At 50.4% G+C, this 25,991-nt stretch overlaps 1 protein-coding gene across 1 annotated transcript in view; it reads right to left on the bottom strand.

The window, feature by feature from the left end:
* Window positions 1-25,991, bottom strand: part of Adamts2 (ADAM metallopeptidase with thrombospondin type 1 motif 2) — a 211,028-nt gene that overhangs the window by 130,339 nt on the left and 54,698 nt on the right. Inside the window, exon 3 of the mRNA XM_021213198.2 lies at window positions 12,499-12,658. Coding sequence (XP_021068857.1) covers window positions 12,499-12,658 — 160 coding nt within the window. The remainder of the gene's footprint in view (window positions 1-12,498; window positions 12,659-25,991) is intronic.

The following is a 25,991-nucleotide window of genomic DNA, read 5'->3' as shown; positions in this document are numbered from 1 at the left end:
GCTGTCCACTGCTTCTTTCCTCTCCCTCCTCCATGGAAACCAGATTGTGCCAGTCATAGCCAAGGCACAGAAGCCCTAGCCCAAGACTGAGCCCACAAGGACCACCAAGATCTGCCCTCCGGCCCCCTACCCCTCACTCTGTCCCTTACCCTGGATTCCCAAGCAAGTAAAGTTCAGTCCTACTCAAAACCATCCTTTTTTTTTTTTTTTTTTTTTTTTTTTGAGACAGGGTTTCTCTGTGTAGCCCTGGCTGTCCTGGAACTCACTCTGCAGACCAGGCTGGCCTCGAACTCAGAGATCCACCTGCCTCTGCTTCCCGAGTGCTGGGATTAGAGGTGTGCACCACCACCACTTGGCAAAACCCTCTCATCTGATGCTCCCAGCTCCTTCTCCCTCTTAGTGACCAGTCACCTACAATGGATCTCAACACCAGCATGGCCCTACCTGTCATATTTTATCCTCTAGACCAATGGTTCTCAACTTTCCTAACGCTGCAACCTTTTAATACAGTTTAATCCTTCGTGTTGTGCTGACCTCCCCAACCATGAAATTATTCTCATTGCTATTTCATTACTGTAATTTTGCTATTGTTATGAATCAAAATATAACTATCTGATGTGAAGGCTATCTGATAAGTGACCCCTGTGAAAGAGTTACCCCCAAAGGGGTCGCGACCCACAGATTGAGAACCGCTATTATAGACAGTAATAGCCTGGGCTCTTCACTGTGAACTGGATGATTCTGAGGGGGCAAGCACCGAAGGGTACCCCCAGATACTAGAGCCTAACCGTTCTGGGCCCTGTTACGAGAGCTCCATAAGTATTTGTCTGATGAGTTGAATGAATGAATGAAGGAAGGAAGGAATGAAGGAATGAAGGAATGAAGGAATGAAGGAATGAAGGAATGAAGGAACACCATCTATGTTCAAAGACAATGGGGTAGAGATAAGTTTAGTTAGGATAGACAGGCAACCTTCCCAGCCCCTCCCACCACTGCCTTGGCCTGTCTCCCCAGTTCTGTAGTATCCCAGGGTATAGGGTGAGATCCACAATACTGCCATCCCTAGGCATATCTCTGACAGGCCTGTCACAGAGCATCACCTGAGCTGCCTCTCTTGTCCTCAACAGGCCTGTGATGTTCATTCCCAAACAAAAGCTAAGAGTGAACACATAGAAAGTCAGGGCTCTCAGGCTCAGAAGGAAGGGAGCACTTACTGGGACCCCTGGTTTTGGCCATTGTATAGTGCCCAGTAGTAGCTTTAACCTCAGGGTCCTGACCACAGAGTCAGGAGGGCCACAGGACGAAGCTGATGCAGAATAGAGTGATGAGTAGAACCAGCCATATTGTTTTCAAAAGGAAAAATGCAAAGTACCTTGTGCAAAGAGAAATTATGCATGCCAAGACCATGGCAGGAGAGTATTGCAGTGTGCATGGTAACCTTCTGGTCTGGGGCTTTGTGGCATTGATAGCATATCTGTGAAGCCGGCCTGGTCAGGGATGAGGAAATAGGACCAATAAAGTATGTGAACATCCCATATCCTATGGCACCAGTGACATCCCACCTCTGCAGACTTAGGGACCTGAGCCCAGGAGCCACAAAAGTGCGGGCTGCACCCTGGCATCACTGTGATAAAAGCCAGCCTCTTCAGTAAGCCTGCAGATGTCCACGAGGGACAACTGTGCTTCAGGAATCAGGATGGCACAGCCAGGCTTTCTAGGCAGCTCCATTCACGCTTTCTTTTCATGGGTATTTAGGCCCCGACTGAGCGCCAGCTACTGTGCGCAACGCTGGGAATTCCCTACAAGCAGGAGAGTCTCCCCACAGCTAATGTGCTCCGTGACCGGGAGACATGTCCTCACTCAGCCTCGCTGGGCTTCAGTCTCTGCAGCTCTGAAGCCGAGAAGCAGGCCTGGTGCTGAGAAGCACTTCAGGCATGGCCGGCCTTCAGCTGGGTCTGAGCCGGCTGAGTTCTCAGCTGCCCAGGCTCAGAGCTGGCCAAGAGGGCTCTGCACGGGGCTTCAGCAGCCTTGAGGTTATGTCTCGGCCCATTCCTCCATACTCCACACAGCAGCTGGATATCCTGGCTCTACAGTCTATGTTGTGGCTCTACAACCTATGACCTATGACCTGGACAACCGTCAGAGCCTCAGTTTCCTATCTGTGAAGTACACAGATCTGTGGCACCAACCAATCCCAGAGGCTCTCATTCCAAGAATCCTGAGGTGTGGGGGTCCCTTGGGGACGCGCTCACCAAACACTGCCGGCTCATGTTGAACACTCACTACCAAGATCAGACCTGACCGAGTCAGTATCTCAGGCAGATAAAAGGTGGAGCCTGGTACTCAAGTCCAGGAGAGAAAGTGGCAAGGAACTTAACTGGAAGGGATCTACAGGGGCTTCAGACGGGGAGGCACGTTTATCATCACCAGTAATCAAAGACTCACAAGCCAAAGCAAGAATCGGCACTGCTGCCTCTGGAAGAGTAGAATACTGGATGTCAAGCCTTGTGCTGCGGGAGACTGGAGAAACAAGGCCTGGGGAATAGGCTGGCCTCTTCTGAGCATGAGCCGGTGGTACTCAGAGCTTAGATTCACAAGCCACAGTCACTCAGCAAATCCCTACGGGTTTGATGTTCAGAGCCAGAGCTGGTGACAATCAGCCTGGTTCCGCTCACCCCTGTGAGGGGGTCAGTCATGGTTTCCTATTCAGAGAACAGAATCCAAGGCCAGCTGCCAGGATGTCCCCAACTCCAATTTTCAGACAAGGTCACATCATGGGCAAGAGGCCGTCCACACCCAAGACCAGGAACACAGCCCTTGCTTCCCTACCTCTCTCCTTTGACCCATCTGATGTTTGACCACAGGGATCTGTGCCCCGTAATCTTCTGCCCACAGCATCTCCCCTGCCAGACTGTTCCAGGAGAGGAGGGCCTTGCCTGGGTTTGTCTGCAGTCCTAACTCTAGCACGGGGGATGAACACAAAGGTGAGGTGCTGAGAGAATGAATGAATGAATGAATGAATGAATGAATGAATGAATGAAGAGAATGCACTGCGGCAGCAAACCCAGCGGCTCTGTGGCCAGGCTCCTGTCTGAGAAGTGTTACTATTTTCTTAACCAGTTAATTTGGGGAGCAGCATTCTCATTAGGCATTATTGAGCCCTCCATGGCCCCCACACCAGCCCAGCTCCCAGACCAGTTCTTCCCCAGATCCTAGTCCAGCTTCTGAAAACTTGGCCTGCCCTGCATCCCTTGCCTTACCAGGCCATCTTCCAGGTGTGTGCTCTTCTGTCATGAAGTCACTCTGACTGGACTCCTCCCACCAGCTTGGGACACGTTATCTGATATCTATGAAACTTCTCTATCACTGTGACAAAAACACTTGAGGCAGTAGACATCACAGAAAGAAAGGTTTATTGTAGCTCACGGTTTCAGGAACTTCTGCCCGTACGTAGTCCTTGGGCCTGTGGCTTTTGGTCTGTGATGACACAGGACATTACAGTAGAAGTTTGTGACCCAGAATGTTCACTTCATGGTGGCCGAGCAAAAGAAAGGAGGACCAAGAGGCTAGGTCCCAGTGTACTTTCCAAAAGAACACAGTCACTGATCTAATTTTCCCCTACCAGGCCCCACCTCTTAAAGGAAACAGTGTTTAAATGAAACAGTGTTTCATATACTGCAGTGTTACACTAGCACTTCTAGACCAGGAGCAGGCTGAGTCCTGGATTCTGGTGGAGGTGTCCTGACACTAGAGTGTAGCCTGACTTGCTTAATGTTCATTCTCTGTGTGTGAGAGTTGGAATAGAAGACAGCATGCTGCAGTCTGCAAACCTGGGCAAGTCCTCCCTCCCTCGGTGAACTGCATTTGCAAGGGAGTCAAAGTTAACTAGAGCAAGACCGCAGCAGGAGGCACTAGAGGTTAGGGGTGGTGACAGCTAAGCAGGAGGCCCAGGGCCAGGACAAGTGCTGCAAGCCAAAGGAACCATAGGGGCTAGAACCCTGGGGCTCACGTGATCTCTGAGCTCCAAGACCTAGAATAAGTAGAGAAGCCAGACGAAGGGTCTGACCCTGTCTCCTATCTTCACCCTTTCCTGGCTCCATGATGCTCCAGCTTGAGCTTGAGAGAGACAGGGTGAAAAATAAAGAAAATAAAAATAAAGTCCAGAGGGGGAGGAGAGAAGTGGACACCAGCATTTCCACCTAAGTGCATGACCTTTCCCCAGCTCAGAGCTCCTTTGGAGCCAAGTGCATAGTGCTGGTTGGGATTCATTTCAAAGAGAAATGGGTCAAGGAAAATTGGAAATTTTTATAGAAAACACTTCAGGCTTGGGGCTGCCTGAAGTGCCTGCTGTCCTGCAGAGAATCTGGGGAGGAATCAGGGCCTGTGGTCAGAGGTCTCCGGGTGCTCTGGATGGGGCTACGTTCAGGTCTGGAGCCCCAGTCCTGTTTTTGAGCTGTGTCTGCCTGTGTTCTTCTGTCTTTGCCATCATGGTAGCTGACTTCAGGGCTGGTGCTGGACTGAGTCTCTCCCAAAGGCACTTCTCCAGGAGCAGGCCATCTCTACTTTACTTCAGAGAGAAGGTCTCACTGAGCTGGAAGCTTGCCAACTCACCTAGTCCATCGCCAGCTTGCCTCGGGGGATTCCTTATCTCCACCTCTGAGACACTTGCTTACAGGCCCAGTGACAGGTCCACCTTGTGTTTTATATGGGTGCTGGGCTCTGAACTCCATTCCTCACATGTGCAGGGCACATATTTTTATCAATTCAGCCATCTCCCTAGCCCTCCAAGATGTGGTCTGAGTAGACCCAAAAAATTCTGTCCCTGGCACAAATGTTATTTGCATGCAGACTTGTCCCCCAGAGACAGCGCATCTCTTTCAGCAATTGCAATTGCTGTATTGGAGACCTGCAGAGAGCAGACCTGGCGAGCCAGAGGCCAACATAACCACCAGACACGGCTAGCCTTATTAATTAAACTCCAGGCACACCTGTGAGGCGAACGGCACTTCATTTCTGAGCTGTGTGCTGTCTGGAAACCAGCATGGTCACTGTGTACCGCCAGAAAAGCTCTTTGGGGGACATTTGCAACCCAAATCCAGGGCACGTAAGGCAAAGCATCGATTCATCGTGTCTGGAGAAGAGACAGCGAGGGCTGAGGGAACCTGAGGTTCCAAGACAACAGCGTCCCTAGAATCCTAACGCTGTAGCAAGACAGGGGCTCTGGACAAAGACCTAAGGATGATCTCGACTCACGCCAGCAGCTCAATGCTATACCTATTTAGAGACGGAGAAACGGAGTCACAGGGCAGTTGGACACCTTACCCAAGGCCCTGTAGTGAACCAGTCACTCAGCCCGACAGGATCTACCCTACCCATATACATTCTCCCACACACGATGCTGTGCCCTCCACTAAACTGCCCCCATGCTTGCTGGGAGCAGCTGTAAAAGCAAGGCAACTCCTTCAAAAGATGCCAGTCATTTTCAAGAACTGTCTCTTGCATCTGAGTTGGGGCTACAGCCAAGCCAGGACTGAGGCTGTCACCCTCTAAATGACATTGGTCATCTATCCAGGAGCCAAACCAACAATCCAAGACTTCCCCAGGCCGCTGTCTCCTGGTGGTCCTTAATCAGAACTCACTGGATCACAGAAGAAAGGGAGTGGGGGTTGGGTCCTGAGGCACAGCTAAACTGAAACTGGAGGCAGAAGAGAGCGACCAAGCACACAGGACTGTCAGCACCAGTCAGGCAGGGTGCTAGGCATAGACTGCTATGAAGACGGACTCCCCCCCACCCCACCCCCACCTTATCTCTATTGAGGGATGAGGTGAGGCCTGAGCTGCCCCATGCATGGCTACTGCTCTTAACTTACAGAGCAGCACTCCCATACTACAGACCCCAACCCAGGAGGCCAGCCAGACTAGGAGACTGGGCCCCGCCAACTCTGCTGACAGTTCTGTCCCTAGACAACTCAGGACCCCAGGGAATGTGCAGCCTCGGGTTCTCCCAGAGCCAGTCCCCACCCACCCTTCCCAGCGTGAGGCCACATCACCACCCTGGCATCTCCCAAAGTTTTCCCAAGGGCCCAGCCCTCGGGACAGGCACACAGCTGCCTCTGCCAAGGTTGTGCTCAGCTCTGAAATACGCCTCCCGGCGCCCAGGCCAGCTGCCTCAGGTTTCACAATCAGTGCTTTCCTTGGGTCCCCAGGCTGCAGGAATGGGGTTGGGGACTGAGAGGGCACTGAGTACCAGATTCAGTGCTGTAAGCTGACCACCGACACGACAGGGCATGGAAGAAAGGGGGTCACCACACAAAGGAGCTGGACCCCAGGGCTCTGGCAAGAAGTTCAAGAAATTCATTCAGACACAAAGAAGGGTCCCTGGATGGATCTATGAACCGAGGCCAGATCTCAGATCTCAGATGTCACATTCAGCCCTAAGTCCAACTCCAGCCGGAGCTCTCTCTTCACCTTCCTCTGCGACCCCAGGGTTCAACACTTAGATGTGTGGCTTGAATCATTGGCCCCAGGGTGTCCACAATTTATTCCCCAGACTCCACCGTTGTTACCACAGGAGATGAGATTGAGCACTTTGGGATGGGGAGGCTGTCCAAAATTATGTTAGAAGGCTCTAAAAGTCATCACCTCATAACGGTGAGAAAGAGGGAGACTCGTCTCCAGCAGAAGAGGCGGAAGTAGTGTGGTCCCAGAGATCGGTATGATGCAGTCGCAAGCCAAGGGAGGCCGGCAGCCACCAGACAGATGCTGGGAGAGGCTGGACAAAGCTCTCACAGAGCCATCTTCTAATTCTGGACCCCCCCCCCCAGGCCTCTGGGAGACCACGCCATGCTGTTTTAAGCCACTGAGTTTGTGAGGTTATTGCAATTGCCACAAAAGGCTGGGTGTGGCCTGCACATCTATCAGCAGGGCCGAATGGCTCCCTCATCTGGTTGTCAGTAAGTCTGCACGCCCTCCCCACTGTACCTCCTCTCTGGTCTCTCAAATCTCCTTCTATGCTCCCCATGACCCAGACCTCACCTGTGGTGAGTCCCCTACCTAGCCCTCACGTGTCTATGGAACTGAGTCCTGATGATCTCCCTGCCTGGGAGTCCCCACACCTCCCTTCCCACCCAGAGGCCTATCCAGACAGTCTTTACTCTACTCCCCTAATGCCTCAGTTCTACCCCACCCTGTGGCACCCCTACCTCCAACCTCCAGCCTGAGCAGGCTTGCCAACATGCAGGATGCTCAGTCAGGTCCCCAGCGACCTTTTATGGTTGCCCCCTGCATACAGGACATTGTTTAGATCCTAGGTGAGCTGTAGCCATCGCCCCCCCCCCCCAAAGCGCCTGGGCATCAGCTCTGCCCCACCCCCACTTCACCCTGCATGACTCCCTGCAGCCTGGAAAACTCCCGACCTGAACTCGAGGGAAGGTAACCTGATGACATCCAGTCAGGAGGGGTTGGCTTCCCTGTCTAGGGGGAGGGCTGGCTGTGGGCCAGTCACTCTGGCCACATGGAGGAGCCAGTTGGTTCCCCGTGCCTCATCCTCTCTCTACAGGCCTGCCTTGGCAGCAGCAGGGCAAAGCAGCTCCCGTGGTGTGGAGTCACTTCTGCCCCGTCAGGGAGGACACCCAAGCCTGACAGCAGCGGGCAGAAGCTTGGCACCCGCTGCTGCTGGAGAGGAGGTGGCAGCCAAGGTCACTGGCACTGGACTGTCTGACTTCTTTCAGCCCTGGGGCAGTGTGTACAGCTTGGCTTGAGGGCACAGCAACCCAGAAAGAAGCAGGTCCCCAGGGCGGGAACCACCTGCCTCGTTTCCATTCCGAGGGATAGCCAAGGGTACCCTAGGGAAGCAGCCCAATGGGGAAGACCGACACCGCCTCAGCCTCTGCATCTCAGAGGCCACGGCCAGCAGGAGGGGCCCGTTTTATTTGATCCATACCATGGTTTGTTTTTTTTTTTTTTTTCTGAAATTTAAAACCACTTTTAAAAATGCCTGAGAGTTCTCATAAAAATTATCATCTGAATTCCCTTGGTGCTAAAACATTCAGCTGCCCCAGATCCATGAGGCTGCCTATGAGAGAGGGCAAGGTCAAGAGAAGTAAGGGAGAACCCCCACTTCAAACAGGGTCTCTGGTTCCACCCTATGCCAGAGGCAAGGTGGGTGCCATATGCCACACACTGCTACATCCATACTGCTGCTTTCATCTTTACAGAGATGTTTTGCTGTCTGTGTTTATACTAGAAGGAGAGAAAGGAGATTGGGGGGTGTAGTTCAGGGGTAGGATGCTTGACTAGCATATGTGAGGGCCTGAATTTAATCCACAGCACTAGGAAAGAACGGGGGAAGGGGATGAGAGTCAGGCCAAGGGTGGATGTTGTGTACGAAAGGGAGATGGGGATATCTAGACTATGACACAGGGATCTTCACAGCATCCCAAGTGGAGACGGCCTTCGGTGCCAAAAGCAAGGCCAGCTGTTCTGTGTATGTGGCCTCATCTGTCTGGCCTTCCTGGGTGCTGGGTGACATCTGCCTGAGCCAGGACCAAGTTGGTGCTGTACACTGGTGCTCCACTGGAGTGCCGTCCGTGCAAGGCTTCTCCGGCTCAGATTTCATTTTCTGCACATCACCGAAAGGGAGTTAGTTGCTGAAGAGATGGAGTCCTGACTCCTGTGACCTGTCGCTGACACTTTCCAAGACAGAACGGTGCTTGGCAGGATCAAGGATCTTGATGTGGGGGAGGTGCACTTGGGTCACCCAGAGAAACTTAAATGGAATCAACCTTCCAAGAGGGAGAGGAGATGTAGGGAGAGGAGACATGTACACAGACAGAGAAGTGAATTCTGGCGACCTCTGAAGTGATGTGCCCTCAAGCCAAGGGCCTGAAGAGACAACCAACACATTCCCTCCTAGTATCTCCAGAGGCAGTGTGACCCGGCCCACATCTCCATTTCAGCTCAGTGACAGCGACCTCTGGTCCCCAAAAGTATGACATAATTGTGCCTACCCAGCTAGGGTTCCACAGCTGTCTTAGGCTTACGGGTGAGTTACGTGCCAGGATCACCCAGTTCCAAGTGCAGAGTGGGTCTTCTGGCCCAACCAGGGCTTCAGCCTTTGTCCCCACCAGTGCTGCCTCCATAGTCAAGAACTTCAAAGACAACAGGTAGAAGCTGGGACAAGGTCCAAGGATGGACCCAGAACTCAAGTTTTTGTTGACAGGTAAGTTTTGCCTTCCCTGGGGTCTTGATTTCCATTGCCCTATTAATACTCATTGGGATGTCTTGAACCTGTATGATATGGTTGCCTTGGGGTAGACTCAACAGCCTGAGTTCTCACTGGGAGAGTATGGGCTTATAGCTCAGGACTGAGGCCTAGGGTTTAATTTTGGACAGTTTAATCTTTTCCAGTGACCAAACTGTTATCTACTCCACCCTCTAGCCCAGCTTCACTGTAGCTGGGCAGTTGGCCTTCTCCAGCCTGCATCAATCAGGTTCCCACCAGATCCCCTGTTTTGGTTTCATGCATCATTCTTTGGCTTCCTGCCTGAAGATGTGATCTCTTATTTCAGCGCACAACCCTGCCTCAGCCCATCAAGGACTCTCCAGAGACCTAACCAACAGGATCACCTGATCTTGACTTTCAGCCTCCAAAAATGCCAGCTAAGTAAAACCCTTTTTTCTTTATCAAGTTGCCCTGACTCAAGTATTTTATTATAATAACCACAACATAATCTGGACTAATTAAGTTCCCTAGTGTCTGAGTCTACTGTGTGTCGCTACAACGAAACACATGAGGTAGGAACTGATGTTTAGTTGGTTCCTGACATTCATTGGCATTGTGCTAGTATCTTCATGCAAATCCCCTTGGATGAGTCACAACAGTGGAGAGGCAGAAAGGCTGTGTGAAAGAGATGAAGCATGTATGGTGAGCTCAGTTTATAAAAATCTGCACTGACAAGAATGAATTCAGTCCTCTGAGCCCCAAACAACTCCGTGGGTTCCCTGATGAGAGCAGAGAGACTCCACAAGCTAGCCCCACCTCCTAACAGGGGTGGGGTGGGGGAGTACCCAAGCCTCCAGAATGCTTTCAAGACACCTCATAGCCTCTCCTATACATAAATAAGCAAAGCCTTTGTAGTGAGCCCCTAGGTCCTGAGCCCATTAAGCTGTGCTGACTTGCTAAACCCAGCCATGGGACACAGATTTTATAAGTCCTGCAACTGCCTCTCTGTGCCTTGTCAGGGCCCAAACTGATGGAAAGCTAAACTGCCTGAGGTCACTCCAGGCCTTTGGCCCAGCTCTGGCCTAAACTGTCTGGACCCCCTCCAGTCAGTGAGTCGACCTTAGCCATGGCCCATTTGGGAACCATCAGACACATTCAAGGGATAACAGGGTCTCGTCATGCCTACACTGGATGGGAAGTCACAGAAGGGAGGCGTAGCCCCCAGAGTATAGTCCTGTGATCTGAAGCTACAGCCCAAGGCTCCCCCCTCCACTCACACAGAGCCGGGGCTCCTCCTCTCCGACTGGGGAGCCCGGGCTTGCATCCTTGCCTTCAGCCTTGGACAGAGGCTCTTCTTCTCTGATGACTGATGGCCAAGCCCCACCCACCCCACCTTCCAGCCCAGCTTCATCCTGACCTGGGTAGTTGGCTGTATCCAGCACCATCTGGGGTCAGTAGTTTCTGGGCTGATTCTGAGTTTGAAATTCCTCTCCTGTGTTCTCAGTTCCAAGTTCTCATTAGGGATGTGTGTATGGGATCGAGAGGCAGAGGGATGACTCAATAGAAGATGCCAAAATGCTAAGCACAGTCCAAAAAACCAAAACCAAGCCAGCTAGACCATTGGAGGAAGGGCTCTAGGGCAGGCAGATAAGCCTAATATGGAATCTGGGATTGGAGACACAGCCAAGGGCACCCAGCCAGCTTCACAGTGCCAGCTCCAACACACCCTGCCTGAGCCCAGGAGTAGGGAAAATAAGGCCAGAACCATGCAGACTCTTCCAGTAGAGGCCAGCCTTACTGGAAGTTATATCAAGGCCAAAGTGGCCGGCCTTGAGCTCTCTGAGAGACAGACTTTTCTAACCCCTGTCAGTTGTTATAAGGAAACGAGTTAGCTGGCAAGAGAACAAGACCAGAGGGCAGGCCTTCCTCCAGGTCTGGGGTACTTCTTGTGCCCATTTCCTCTCCAGTCCCCCAGGGTTACTCTCATACAGACATCAAAAGGGTGAGAGTAAGACGAAGGCTTGGGGAATGCAGAGCAGGTAGCCCCCAGAAGCTGAGCTTGACAGCTAAGGTAGATGGCTATTCATTACCAGGGAAGAAGGGACAGCTAGAAATATTGATTATCTCCCGGGAACACCGGTGTCCCAATGAACAATTCGTTTACCGAGGTACCTGACACGGTGCCTTAAAATTAGAATGGTGCCCTGCCAGGCTGTGCCCAATTGATCTGTCAAACCAGAGTGTGAGAGGGAAGTAAAATAAATGAGCTGGGGCTGCCACAGAGTAGGGGGACGATTTCAATAAATCATAGTACGGGGAGGGCCTCGTGCCAGTCAGGGGCATCCAGGCTACTAATGAAAGGCCTGCAAATGTGCCTGATCCAACATTCTGGGGTCCCTGCCCATGGCTGCTGTCACCTTTCATGCGTTTCCCCAGCCTGGGGTCCAGGTCCAAGGCCAAGAGCTAAGCACGCAGCTGCCCAGCTGCCTGGCAAAAGCCAGGCCCAGGCAAGAAGGTGTCATCCACATACTGCAACCCTGGCACCTGCAAGAGCGCTTCAGGTCCTAACCCGGGCCTCTGTATAATCCAGAGACCTCTGGGAGGGTCAAGTTGGCTGGATAAGACCTGTAGGGCCAGGTGGGCAGTCAGTCACTCAGGCCACTAAGAAGCTCCCCCCATATTCCAGGACCCAAAGCACCCTATGATTTTTAAGTTGAAAGAGATAAGACCCCATGAATGCGTGTGGAAGACGTTGAAGGTGTGGGAGCTACTCTAGGGTCTTTTCAAGGTGTGTCCTGGGGTAAAGGATGTACAGAAAGACTGCTTGGGACCTTTTCTACTGAGTGGCCAGGGGCATTCTGGGATAGAAGCAGGCACCATCACATCACAGAGACTGTGGCAGTTCAGGAACAGAGACAGGGGCTGTTTGGAGGTCACACAATGCTGTCTGTGTTGACACAGCTCTCTCCTGTTCCCCAGTACTCACAGAAGGCACATCACTAGACAGCCTTTGCTTCTCTCTGCGAGGACCCTAGACCGGTAAGCACCATTGGAGGCCTCTGCCTCAACACCCCAGCACCCCACATGCCATGCATTCAACCAGGCAGGCAGCTGACTCCTTCCTAAGCCGGTAAGGCTGGAGCTCAGCTTCAGCCTCCAGGCAGGCCTGCAGATGGGGACTGGGTCTCCCCAGATGGTTCCCTGGGAGTCAGGACCAGACATTCAGGAGACATCTAGCATTCCCCCACCTAGCCTACCCTCTGCAGAAGCCTTACCTGTGTCCAGAGCCTGTGGTCCATCCACAGGAGGGGGTTTGGGAGTGGGCGGTCGGCGATATACCACATGTACTCGGCCTTGCTCAGCCTCCTGATCTATCTGCCCCTTCTCCAGAGGTTCAATAAAGAACTCCTCCTCCTCCATCCGGATCAGACCAGCCTGCAGAGGCAAAGTGTAGAAGTTCAGACTTCCTGTGCACAGATAGAGGAAGAAGAGCAGCAAGGAGGCCCCCCCCCCCCGGGATGATTGCCCTCTGGGACATCTTAACGGCTGGAGGACACAGGCAGGGGAGTCCTCATCTGCTCAGACTCCACTTGGAGGCCTGAGCAGTAGAAAGGTGCTGAGCCACATTTGGAGATAGAGACTCTGCTACCCCATCATCCCTACTCCACATTTTCATACGCCTTCCAGAAAAGTCTTTCTAAACCCAAAATGTCAAAAAACAGCCTGAAGGAGTTCGAGTATCGCTGCAGTGAGAACCTCGGAGGACACGATGATGCATCCGGTGCAGGCCACCTCCAGGAACACAGAGTTGCTCCTAAACACAAGTCAAAACTGTCAGCTAAGAGCTGAATCTAACCCCCAGACGTGTTCAGTTCAGTCCAAACAATACTTTCTTGAGAGAGAGGGGTGGGGGCTTTCAGACTGACTATGTAGCTAGCCTAGGTGGACCTTGAACTTCTAACCCACTGCCTCTACTTCTTGAGTGCTGAAATTAGAGATGAAGGCTACTATGCCCTATTCTGGGGAGTAAAACTCAAGTCTTTACACATTCTGGGCAAACTCTTCCAACTGAGCCACAGCACAGATGTGCAGGGCGGAGGACAATCTCCAATGCCTCCCCATCTGTTTAAACTGGGTCCCTTTGTTGTCTTTCCACTGCGAGTGTCAGGCTAGCTGGCCTATGAACTTTGGGGGATTCTCCTGTCTTCGCCTCCCACCTTCCCATAGGACACTAGGATTGTAGACGCTCACACTACCACACCCGCCTGTTTGTGCATTCTGGAGACTTGAAGTCAAGCTCTCCTGCTTTGCACAGGAAGTGTTTTAACTCAGTGAGCCACCACTAAATCTTCAAATAATACTTTTTCATGCTGTAAATCCAACCACTAAAATGACAAGATTTCACCTTCTAAAATGAAATTGCAGGGACTGGCAAGGTTGCCCAGTGGTTAAGGCTGCCCCTGCTCTTTCAGAGTTCTAAGTTCAGTTCCCAGCACTCATGTTGGACTTCTCACATCATCCAGGAACTGCAGCCCAGGGGAGTCAATGCCTTCTGCTGGTCTCCATGGAAACCCCATTGGAATGGTCACTCCCACCACAGACACCTGCTTACACAGAACTAAAAATACACCTCAACACAAAACAAACAGGGAATCTCTCTGTGGCCTTGGCTGTCCTGGAACTAACTCTCTCTCTCTCTCTCTCTCTCTCTCTCTCTCTCTCTCTCTCTCTCTCTCTCTCTCTCGACCTGGCTGGCCTCAACTCACAGATCCTCCTGCCTCTGTCTCCCAAGTGCTGGGATTAAAAGTGTAAGCCACCAGTGCCCAGCTAAAGAAATGGCTTGCAACCAAAAATGTAGATCTTAAAGGAAAGGAAACTGCAACTTTTCTTGGAAAACATAGCTCTGACCAAATACAAGTTTATACTCTCTGGCCACTGACACCTCAGACAGACAGACAGACAGACAGACAGACAGACAGACAGACACCTCTGTGGCTGGCCCTCTCCCCTCCCTCTGTCCAACCTTGCCCTAAAGCCAGGCTCTATAACAAGTACTGGCTATCTAGGGCTTCCTGCCGGACCCTTCTGCCTGCATTCAGATGTGTTCTGTGTCACTCCAGGCTCTCCAGCCCTCGCCTGTTCTGACCCTCACAGTGATCTCAAGGCTGGGTATGAACACAGCTGAGCCACTGCCTTCCAAACTTGCCCTACACTAGCATAGGAGTCCCTGCTCCCACCTCCCACCTGGGCCACCTGGTAATAAACCCCTATTCTCCCTTTCACATCAGACTCAGAGCCCCGCAAAGATCCTTTCTCTGATGCATGCACCTGGTGCCACTCAGCTCAATGACCCCAAACCATTTCAGTTCCCACACTTTGCTCCCTTGGTCTGCCCTCTAGAAGTCAAAAGTCTCGCATTGTCTAGCCGGGGAGTGTAATTCCTCCACATCACACAATGACCCACAGGAGATCTACACAGCTTCCACTGTTATTCAGATGTAAGTATCAGGGGGAGTCCACACCAATGACAGAGCTTCAGGTTCTCCCAGACAATCAACGGCTCTATTGCTTAAACTTAGCTGGTATTGGCTGGGGTTCCCTGTCCAGCCCTTGGCATCACCCATCCAGATGTTTAGAAACTACTCATTCCCCCCACCCCCACCCCCAAATAACCCAAATGGCATCTGTCACATCATCCTCCTGGCCAAGAAGAACAGAGTAGCTCTATAGGCCATCCTCCTTCTCCCTGACCTCTGGGTGCTCTATGGAGCCTATGCTTTTGCCAGATGAGAGCTTTGCAGACAAGTACACTTGGCACTCTGGTGGGGCCTGCTAGGCATTTCCATCAGTGTGAGTCTAGTGTAGGATGCAGCAATCCATCTGTAGCCTTCACCTTGGGAGAGCCTGGGTATCAGAGGGTAATGCTCACTGAGGAAGAGTAGTTCCATCACAGGCAAGAGCTGGTGGAAGAGTCAGCTATGCAGAGGCTAGTATCAAGCCCAGACTCAAAAAACAAGGATACTGTCTACCCAAAACCTGTCCCAACCCTTCCTATGAGCCAGAAAGGTTGGAAAGGAGAGCCATATGTAGGTGAGGGAAGCGGCACACAGAAAGGCCAAGAGAGGAGGACACCATCGATGGAACAAGCTCACCATTTGGGTGCTTGGGGACCTGGAGTCAAGCTCATAGCACGTAATGCACTGTAGGTGTCTGTGGAGAGGGTGGTCAGCCGCCTGAAAGCTACTGAGCAGGACAGACCTCCATGCGACTCACAGCCGCTGTGAACAGAATCGACTGGGAGAATATAAGAGGCTATGGAATGCTGGAAGCAAGTGCAGGTCTGGGAGTCTGGGAGCAAGGCCTGAATGAGACCTATAGATTCCTGGAAAACCAGGAAGCCAAATTTGGTACGAGACTTAGGAACAGATCTAATTCTACTAGGAGAGAGATGTCAGGGTCAGAAGTACTTCCAGGTCTGGAGTTGATTCAAAAGTCCTCCTACCCCATCGATCCAGGTCCTAGTCACAAAGTAGGATCTATGAAGGAAAGGGAGGGGACTCTGCAGATGGGGCTAAGCGGAGGCTCTACGGCTTGAGAGGTTGCCCTGGTGATCAGTGCAGACCCACATCAAGCCTACCTTCAGGTGAGAGGAGGCAGAGGAAGACAGGACACGGAAGAGGAGATGGAAGTGTGACCCTGGAGAAAGATCAACCTGCTGCAGGTACAGGGAATGTCAGCGGCCACACAGAGCTGGCAGAGGGTAATGCTCAGCCCTGCAGACACCTGGAGCATACTCAGGCCACGCTAACTGTAGACTTCAGCCAACCCGAGCCGAGAGAGAATGACTTCTGATCTTTGCAAGTCATTTGTTAGAGCAGCAGCATTAAGAAATACTCAGGCCAAGTGGGTGGCCTGGCAGAGCGGAGTCGTTCTGAATGACAAAGAAAGGGGAAAAGCAGAGGACCCTCAAGGATCCCCTGTGAACATGGCAGGGAGGGAAGCCAGGAGGCCGTGGAAGTGGAATGAAGTCAATGGACTGGGGCGGGGTAGAGGGTGAGGGTTTGCTGGGAATTATTCAGGCCTCCACACATATGACTCATCCCTGGGTCCCAGGTCACTACAAGCCCTGGGGGGGGGGGATGGAGAAAATGCTTCCAGGCTGAGTAAACAGCTGACCTCCAAGCATCAGGACATGTCCTCTGAGAGACAAATGATGTTAAGGACAGGGGGGAAGTCCCCATTCACTGGGGCGTGCCGAGAATGTTTATGACAGCAAGAGTTCCTTCTATGGATGGTTCCCATGTATATGGTTTTAGAGGAGACAGGCATCTCAAACCCATCTTTATTAATAGAAGCCTTTTAGTGAACATGGGAATCAACCCTGTGGGGTTAGCAGAGGGCAAGCTAACCTGGGAGCCTGGCTTACTGGGTTCCTAGGGCCTAGATGAGTAACTTTAAACAGGATGCCAAAACTCTCTAGGTCTCTAATTCCTCCTCTACCGCAATTATTATGGAAGCATATGAGGCCTGGGATAGCCTCAGAACCAGGGCACACATTGTTGATGAGTCTCTAGTCAAGCGTTTCATCTGTGTTGCTTAATTTCCAATGAGGAGACTAAGGCTCGGAGGATGAAGAAGCCTTCCAAGGACACAGCGTCTGGGAATCAGAGCTCAGGCCTCCCGGGAGGGGTTTCTCATAGGTGAAAACCTAGGAAAGATGAGTCCTATTGAACTAATGAGAGAGAAGCACTAGGGCATCATATGTGCACAGAGTAGCCCCCACTTCTGGAAATATCCTTGCATCCCAGGCTGGAAGACAAATGCAGTGCAGGCCCCGGGCCCTAAGGACCATGTCTCAGCTGCTGAGGAGTAGCCATGTTTGGCTGACAGATATCAAAAGACAGGTTGGGGGGTCTCCCTTCATATCATTGGTCAACAAGACTCTTAGCAGAAGGTCACAGGGACGAAGTGAGGCAGTGTCCACTTGACAGCATGATTAGGAGGCCAGAGCCCAACAGTTATCTACATGAAGGGCACTAGAATCCTGGGTGACCTGGTTCTAGGCATGACCCTGGGTTCATATGCTCCTTCAGCAATTGTGCTAGGGAAATGACAGCTGATTCACTTAACAACCAAGGAACTGGAGACCAGGGAGCACTGCCATCTAGTCTAAGGTCAGGCAGACAGACAGAAAGGGAGCTGGGGACCCAGAAATAAATCTAAGGTAAGTGTGAAGTATGAAGTCAGTTTGCTCAGGTTTTATTACGGGACCAGAGACCTCAACTTGACAGCGCTCTTGGAAAGAGGTATTCAACATGTTCTTTAACAACTAGGGTCCTACAAACCATCTTTCTTGGGTGCCGTGAAATGCACACACATATCTTATTGATGAACCTGTGTGGCACTTACCCGCCCCTTCCAAACCTAGTGAATGGCTAGTGGGAAGCCTGGGCACCATGATCATTCGCAAGGATAAGAGGCTACTCATTTCCAAAGTCAATGAATGACTATCTCTAAGACCAATGTGTGAACACAATGGGAAAGTGTTTCCAAGACCAATGGGTGGCCATTCCAAAACCAATGTAAGACCCCACCTGATGACAGAGAATAACCATCCCCAAGGCTGATGAATGACTGCCCAAGATCAGTAGCTCATTATCATCCTGAAAACCAACAGATGACAATCTCTAGGGATAGGTGACCACCCAAGACCAGAGGTTGATGGTGATAACTGATCTTGCCAACCTGATGAGATTTAGAATTTCCATGGAAATGAATCTTTATGCTGGTCTGTGGGGGGGTTATCTTGATTAGGTTAACTGAGACAAATGTGGGTGCTACCATGTTCACACTGGAGTCCTGGCCTGAGAGAAAAGAGAAAGAACTGAGTTCTCTCATTGCTCTCTGCTCCCTGCCTGAGGACACACGGTGATCAGCTGCCTCAAGCTCCTTCTGCCCATAGCTTCCCTGCCATGATGGATGGCTGAACCCTCAAACTGTGAGTCAAAATAAAACTTTTCTTTACTGAAGTTGATCTTGCAAAGTGTTTTGTTACAGCAAAGAAGCAAGTAACTAATATGCTGGCCACGGAAGGCCTTCTACCTCCAAGATGAAGGGTCAAACTAACGTGTGACCAGCCTGAGGCTACTCACTGACCAGCCTGAGGTCATTAACCGACCATCCTCTGCTGACCTGAATAATGCCACACAAGGGGCTCACCCCAAAGAGAGCAGTGTTCATTAACAGAACGTCAGAGGATCAACGGTTTAGTATGCAACCCAGAGGCAGCTGTCTGAAATCTGGCAGAAGAAAATTGACAAGGGACCAAGGCCCACACTATGAGCTAATTTTTGTGTTCCCCCTCCCCCTAAGGACTTTGATTTCCTGCTGCCAGCGGCAAGTGTATCTGTTTTTACATGTAATTTTTATTAATAAAAATCCATTCCCTCTCCCAACTCAATAAATATTAAAAGGATCTTTCAAGCATGCCAGCCTGAGGAGCACTCTCTTGGGAGTCTGCTATGTCCTACTCCGTGTCTGTCCAGCGTGGGTCTTGCAGAAGGCCTGGTACCCTGGTCCCAACTCTCATTCAGCAAGAGAATGATTGTTGGTCAAATCCAACCAGGCTTTCTACTCTGGGGCAAGAAGAAGCTTCCAGAGAGGACTCGGTCCCGTGCCTCAGTGAGACAGCAAGTTCCCTAAGCCCAGTCATACTTGGAAGTCCAAGCCAAGTTGCCAGTGTTCAGATCTCAGCAAGTTACACAATAAGACCTGACCTCCTTTCCTCTGTGTCCAGCTCCTTCGCTATTTGATGGATGTTGAAGCAGTCGCTGGAGATGGAAATTCAAAGTTAAAAATGTATCACAATCCAAAGACTATGCTCTGCTACTTTGAACTTTAAAGCGTTTAAAGTTCTGACATGTTCAAAGCTAGGGTATCATAGGAGACACAAGCGGGCATCTTACTCGCACTGGTAAAGCTGGCTGTTTGCCCTCAGCATCTCCCCGAACGGGAGCCAGAGGCTGCGGGTATCTCCTATGCATGCGTAAATGCAACTGGGTCTGCGGCTGAAACTCCTCATTTCTGCAGCTTCCAGCACAGAGACTGTCCATGTGTTCATCTGAGTTGTCCTGCTGACAATCAAGAGAGAACAACTGGGATACAGCTTAATAGGTAGGAGTGCTCTGCTCTGCAAGCATGACGACCTGAGTTCAAATCCTGTAATCCCAGGATTGAGGAGGAGGGTGACAGGTGCTCCTGACAGTTCATTTGATGTCCTCCTAGTCATGCCTCCACATATATGCACACAACTGTGCTCTGGGCACACTGGCATACTAGCCCACTGTGCCTGCCACTCCCCCACACTCCCACAGATGCAGAGGGAGCAGCATACAGATCAGACCTGCCACTCCTGGGGCATCTCCTGACAAAGCCGACTCAGTCGGACATGGTTTGCTCTCTCAGAGTCTGGGGTAAGAGCAACCCTGGGGGTTTTATGGGAAAGGGACTTCCCCAACCAGTCACAAAATTGTGACCAAATTACCTCAGAGAGCAACTTCAAGGGGAAAAAAGACCTAGCTTAGCTCCCAGTTCTGGATGGTTTAGTGCACACTGCTTGTCCCTGTGCGCTTACACAGAACCTCATGTTGGCAGGAGTGGAGTATGAGGCAGGAGAGCATCCTCATCTAGAGGGCGACAGGACACAAAGAGTAAGGAAGGAACTGAGGACCAAGTAAATCCTCCAGAGGTGCACTTCCAAGGAGTCCCCAATTAAAATTTCTAGAACCTTCCAAAAGTGCACCACTGGCTGAGGTCCAGCACTTAACACTCGAGCTCTTGAGAAATGTTTCCTGCTCAAATCATAACAGGGATGCCTACGATTTGAGCCACTCTCTTGAAACCACAGAAGACTCTGTCTAGCTCTGCCTCATAGGCAACATTTTTGCACATTGATCTCCCCTTTTATAAATAGGTGACAGCTGCCGGGGAGGGAAGGGGTGGGACAGCACTGTGTGGAAGTGACAGAGGGGTGGGCAAGCCCAATCCATGGGGTCGGAAGTCACTTAGCTCCCCTCACTCTTCCCATACACCTCTAGCAGCTCCTGTTTTGTGCCTTCTGGAGCAACCCCTTCTGGAAAGGTCTATCTGTAGAGCAACCTTGTGCTTGGGTCCATGCTTGCCTGGCTCTTTCAACATTTTTTTTAAAGTATCTGTTTGTCATTGGGTGGTTGGTTGGTTGGCTGGTTGGTTGGTTGGTTTGGGGGATGTGCACATGCCACAATACACATGCACAGGTCAGAGTACAACTTTGTAGAGTCCGATCAAGGGATTAAACTCAGGGCATCAGGCTCATGCAGCAAGCACCTTTTCCAGCTGAGCCCTCTCACTGGCCTACCCTGAGCATTTAGAGTAAACGTGGCGGGGGGGGGGGGGGCATGCAGTCGTTGTCAAGGGCCAGCCACTCTCCTTCCCGTGGAACAATTCCTGCTCATGTCTCTGTCTTCCCAGGAAGTGAGGAGCTATGGCTGGACCTGAACTTCCCAGGGCTGACTGGAACAGAGAGACTCAAACAGGACTGTCTTGAGCTCCACAGAGCCCTGAAGACAGTCGGACATTGTTCCCTCTCTGGACTTAACTCACATCCTCTGGACTTTCAATCTTCTATTGACCTAAACTGGCCCAGTCAGTTTCTGGGGCTCAGATAAAGAAGCTACAAAAGTCATATGCCCCAGCACTTCATCTGTGCCCAACTGGATGCACCCTGCTTTGAAGGGCCATGTGAGAGAGCAGCAGGCAGAGAGGAGGAGACACAGAGCCAGGCGACCAGTTTCAAACACCTGCCATGGGGCATGACTTGTATTTCTTCTGCAAAGTGACGGGTCAGGCCAGTGACCTCTGATCTAGGTGCTTTTTTCACTCTGTAAGGCCAACAGGCCCAAGGCCAGCTCCAGGGGGAGTGGAGGGAGTCCACAGGAAACCACCAAACTGAAATCCAGAAACATTCCCAATGTTCCTGCTGCCTGCAAGATGAAGGCTAAGTTCATCTCCAGGGGTACAAGGCCTCCCAACAGAATCACAGCAGCCACCCCCTCTGCCCCTGAGAGGAGTCCCGCACATCCTTTCTCCTCTACACTTGGCCTTCTTTTGTACCTCAATGCTAGTGTCACTGCTCCCCCCCCATTCCCAAAGCACTTGGTATCACTGAAGGGACCTCTGTGAGCCAGGCATGGTGACAGGAATTCAAACGCCCACTGGAATCCTACAAGCAGGCAGAATGCCTCATTTGTAGAGGCCTCGCAGGTTCCAAGAAGTTAAGCCACAAATACAAACTTCCCCTCAGGGATTAGGCAAACTGAGACACAGGCCTGCTCCTCCCACCCTGAGGAGAACCAGTATGGATAGGTAAGGGGGTCACGGAAGTGCAGCTTCTCCCCAGCATCATGTGATCTCTGTCTTAGACGATTTTATTAAATTCCAGCCAGATACCTTTATCTGCTAAGACTTCAAGTCTGAACTGTGATTGCCACTGAGAGAGAGGGAGAGAGATGCAGAAGAGGTTCTATAGATAAAAGTGCTTGCTATACCAGCTTGAGGACCTGAGTTCCAATCCTGAGAACTTACATTAAAAAGCCAGGAATGGCTGTGTACATCTCTGTGTCCCCAGACAGATGGAGGAATGAATTTGGTAACCACCAGACGAGCCCCGGGCTCAGTGAGAAACTCAAAGGGATAAAGCAAAGAGCAGGACACTGAAAGTCTTCCTCTGGCTTCTGTGCACACTCACACTCACACACACACACACACACACACACACTCATATACACACAAGCACATGCACACATTCAAACACACATGCACACACACTCACACATAAACACACATGCACATACACAGTAGATATCTGAGCCGTGTTAACTTTTCATCCACATTAAATGAGGCTCCCCTGACTTAAACAGAAAGCTTAAGGCACAAGTGTAAAGGGAATAACTCCGAGTAGGTTTCGATACTGTTTAAATCACGACAGCTTTATGGAACTCCAATTTACAAATCACACAACTCATGCATTTAAACAGTATATTGAATGCGGACAAAACAAACAAACAAACAAACAAAAAAACCAAAACGGTTCCTGCTCTCAATGTCAGCACCTTACCCTCGTCTCAGAGGAGCCCACATGTGTTGGCAGTCATTCCCACCCCCCCACCCCCACCTTCACTCCAGCTTCTCTTACCCCATCAGCCTTTAGTTACCTTGGCAACCATTAATCTACTTTCTGCATCTATGAATACTCCTATTTTGGACATTTCCTAAACATGAAGCTGTACAATCTGAGTCTGTGGCTCCATTCACTCACTTTGTATGATGTCTTTAAGGTTGATTTGGATTGTAGAATTATCAGTGTTTCATTCCTTTTTATAGTCAGACAAAAATTCTGCCACGTGTATGTGCTACATTAATGTGTCTGTCCGCTGCGTGATGGACATTTGAAAGCTCCAATCTGAGTGTGAAACCTTGTGCAATTCTATTTTATTACATGATTTCATGAGTGTGTGTGTGTGTGTGTGCGTGTGTGTGTGTATCTGTCTGTCTCTCCATCTGTGTGTACATGTACGTGGCTGCAGATGTCCAAGGAGAAGGCACTGGATACCCTGGAGCTGGAGTGACAGGTGGCTGTGAGCCACCTGACCTGGGTGCTGGGAGCTGGTCTGGTTCTCTGGAAGAGCAGGAAGTGCTCTTCACCCCTGAGCCATCTCTCTGGTCTCTCAATATCAGTTCTCACCAAAAGGGAAAACCCTAGGCTCGAGGGACAGGAACTGATCCCTACACCCTTGTCACTGTGGGAAATAGGATTAGAAAGCTATGGAACATAAAAACTGTCCATCCTTAGTTTAATAAGTGAAATGTGCCCATCCCCCCAAAATGAAAATCCCACAAAAGACAAAGAAGGGATACAGGAGAGCAGAGAGAAACATATTGATTGTGTCCATCTTCCGTGGATGGTTTTTACAGCTAGCAGAAAGTTACTAATGTCAGTAAATATATGTTTATTTAAGGAAAAATAAGATTAGTATGTGCTATAAGCCTGTAGTCCTAGCATCTGGGAGACAGAGGCAGAAGGATCATGAGTTCAAGGCCATCCTCAGCTACAGAGAACTGAAGGCCAGCCTGAGCTACATGAGTCTATGTCTCTAAGTAAGTAAGTAAGTAAATAAATAAATAAATATTATTTAAAGTCACAAAAATCACCACTAATACACTAATACAAACCCTCCAAATTACTGAAACCAGGCAGCATAATAAAGACAAGAGATTGACAAAAACAAAAACCGTTCGTCAGAATGCACAAGTGACCCAAACTATACCCTCTATGATGATGAATATAAATGGTAAAATTGTTTTTAAAAACAAGGACCTTATGCCTTGCAGAAGAGTGTTACTAAATTTATAAATACGTGCTGAGCCACTGGGCTTTCTGGGTGTTACACCAGGAACAAATGTCTGTGACCCATGGGTGTTTGAGATGACAGCTCCCATCTGTGGAGAGTAAAATCGCATCCAGCTCCACACCTGATATCCGTGTAGCTGATAACGGAGAGTGTGGCCTCTGACTCGATCTGCTTCAACTCAAGTGCCAGCCCCATACCTGGCTGACTGTGACGCCTCTCAGCCTCAGTGGTGTTGGAGTGAAATAGGGCCAGTTTACACAGTCAAGTGGCGGTGAGCAGAGAGGTCATGTTTGGAGTGCTCAGAACACCCTGCCAGAACAGCCAGTTCACCAACATTACAGTAACTGTGGTGTGGACCAGCTTGGACCCTGGACAGGAGTAATGTTAAGGGTTGAGGTGAGTTGCTTGATTTTTTTTTTATATTCTCTTTTTTGTAATCTACACACACACACACACACACACACAGAGAGAGAGAGAGAGAGAGAGAGAGAGAGAGAGAGAGAGAGAGAGAGAGAGACGGGTGTGTGTGTGTGCCTGTGTCTGTGTGTGTGCATCTTACACGTGTGCACCTTATACATGTGCATATGGGTCTGTGTGAATACAGACACACACATGCAGTGGTGCACCCTTGGGTCTTGGCCCTTGCCTTCCACCTTGTTTATTCTCTTACAGTTCGCTGCTGTGTGCCCATGAGCTGCTGGGCATCCTGTTGTCTCTGACCTCGCTGTGGGAGCTCTGAGACTGCAGGTGTGAGAGAGCACATCCAGTTTTATGTGACTCTTGAGGATCCAAACTCAGGTCTTTGTGCTTCTGGGGCAAATGCTTTACCCACTGAGTTATCTCTCTGGCCCTGTGTTCTAGTTTTGAACTTTTTATAAAGGGCATAAATATCAAACAGATAACTTTTTTTGTGTGTGAAGAAAATAGAAGGGTGTTAATGGGCAAGGGCAGAAAGAGAAATGGGATAAGAGACACCAATTAGGGTATCTTCCAGCCAGCTCTCTCATCTCCACAGCTCAGAGCCAGGGACAGATACCCACAGGAAGGACAGCTAGGCTGCCAGCCCCAGCCAGGACAGAGAGGTCAGCAGGTCAGGCTCAGACCCTGGGACCGCAACAGGCCTGCTGATCTATCACAAGAGCTGACACTTATCCCTGCCAGATGTTTCTGCTGACATTTCCCAGGTCTCCATCAGCATGAGGACCACGTCGGGGAATGTCCCCAGTCGCAAATTAACATTCACATAAATAATGGAGCGCCCGCCACTAAAGAAGAAAAATGAGTCTCACTGCAGGAACATTTGCCACACTATCAAGAAGTGCAAATTTTCTTTCTGAACTACCACATTTTACTAGCTGGGCCACAGAAGACCCTGGCCTTGCGATGCAGGTTTCTCTTTGAAGCCATCACCTACTTCTCTGAGGGCCTGTATAAGCTTTTTTTTTTTTTTTTTTTTTTTTTTCGCCCTGACTGTATCCTCGAGGCCAAAATGTCTGACCCCCCACTGCATAGTCAGGTCAGTGGGCTGGGTGGGCATGGGCCCTTGTCTAGATGTGCCAACATATTCCCTACATGTACGTTATTTATAGGACTCAGCAAGGTTTATAGGAGTCTAAGTACCCCGAACCAACATACAGATAGCCAGGAAATGGAGCCAAAGTTTCATCAGCCACCTTCATCCACAGGGTCCAAAGACCTACAGACCTTGTTACCTACAGCATGTGGTACAACCCTCCCCCAATAGACTCAGCATTAACCACTTCTACAGAGGACCTCTGTATTGGTGTGTCTGTGCTGTCATATCAAAGTGCCACCAATGGGTGGCTTAAGTTTAAGAACAAACTCAGCCTCAAAATTCCAAAAGTTGAAGTTTAAGGTCTCAATTCCAGCATGTTGTTCCTTTCTGTGAGTTCCCTCTATTAGGCATGTACGTGATCTTTGTCTTCGTGTGTGTGTGTTTGTGAGTGTGTGTGTCCTTATCTCTTCTTATCAGGACACTGGCCTCATTGATTAGCAGCCTCACATTTTAATCACCTCCTTACGGGTCCTCTTTCTAAGTGAGACCACATTCTAAAGTGAGGTAGAGGGGTTTCCAGCAGATGAAATTGGAGAAGAGGCAAGATTCAGCCCACACAGTCACTTTGCACAGAAGTCACACATAACACACTGAATCACACAACACACAGAAACCACACACACACACCATACAGAGGCCACACACACACACACACACACAACATAGAGAAAACACACACAGAAGCTACACACAATACACAGAACACACACACAACACACAGAATCCATGCTGATTGCTGGAGATA

Source organism: Mus pahari, chromosome 14 (genome assembly GCF_900095145.1).
Source record: "Mus pahari chromosome 14, PAHARI_EIJ_v1.1, whole genome shotgun sequence".
In the NCBI taxonomy this organism is placed as follows: Eukaryota; Metazoa; Chordata; class Mammalia; order Rodentia; family Muridae; genus Mus; species Mus pahari.
The sequence above is the reverse complement of the archived record's forward strand: the minus strand, read 5'-3'. Positions and strand labels throughout refer to the sequence as shown.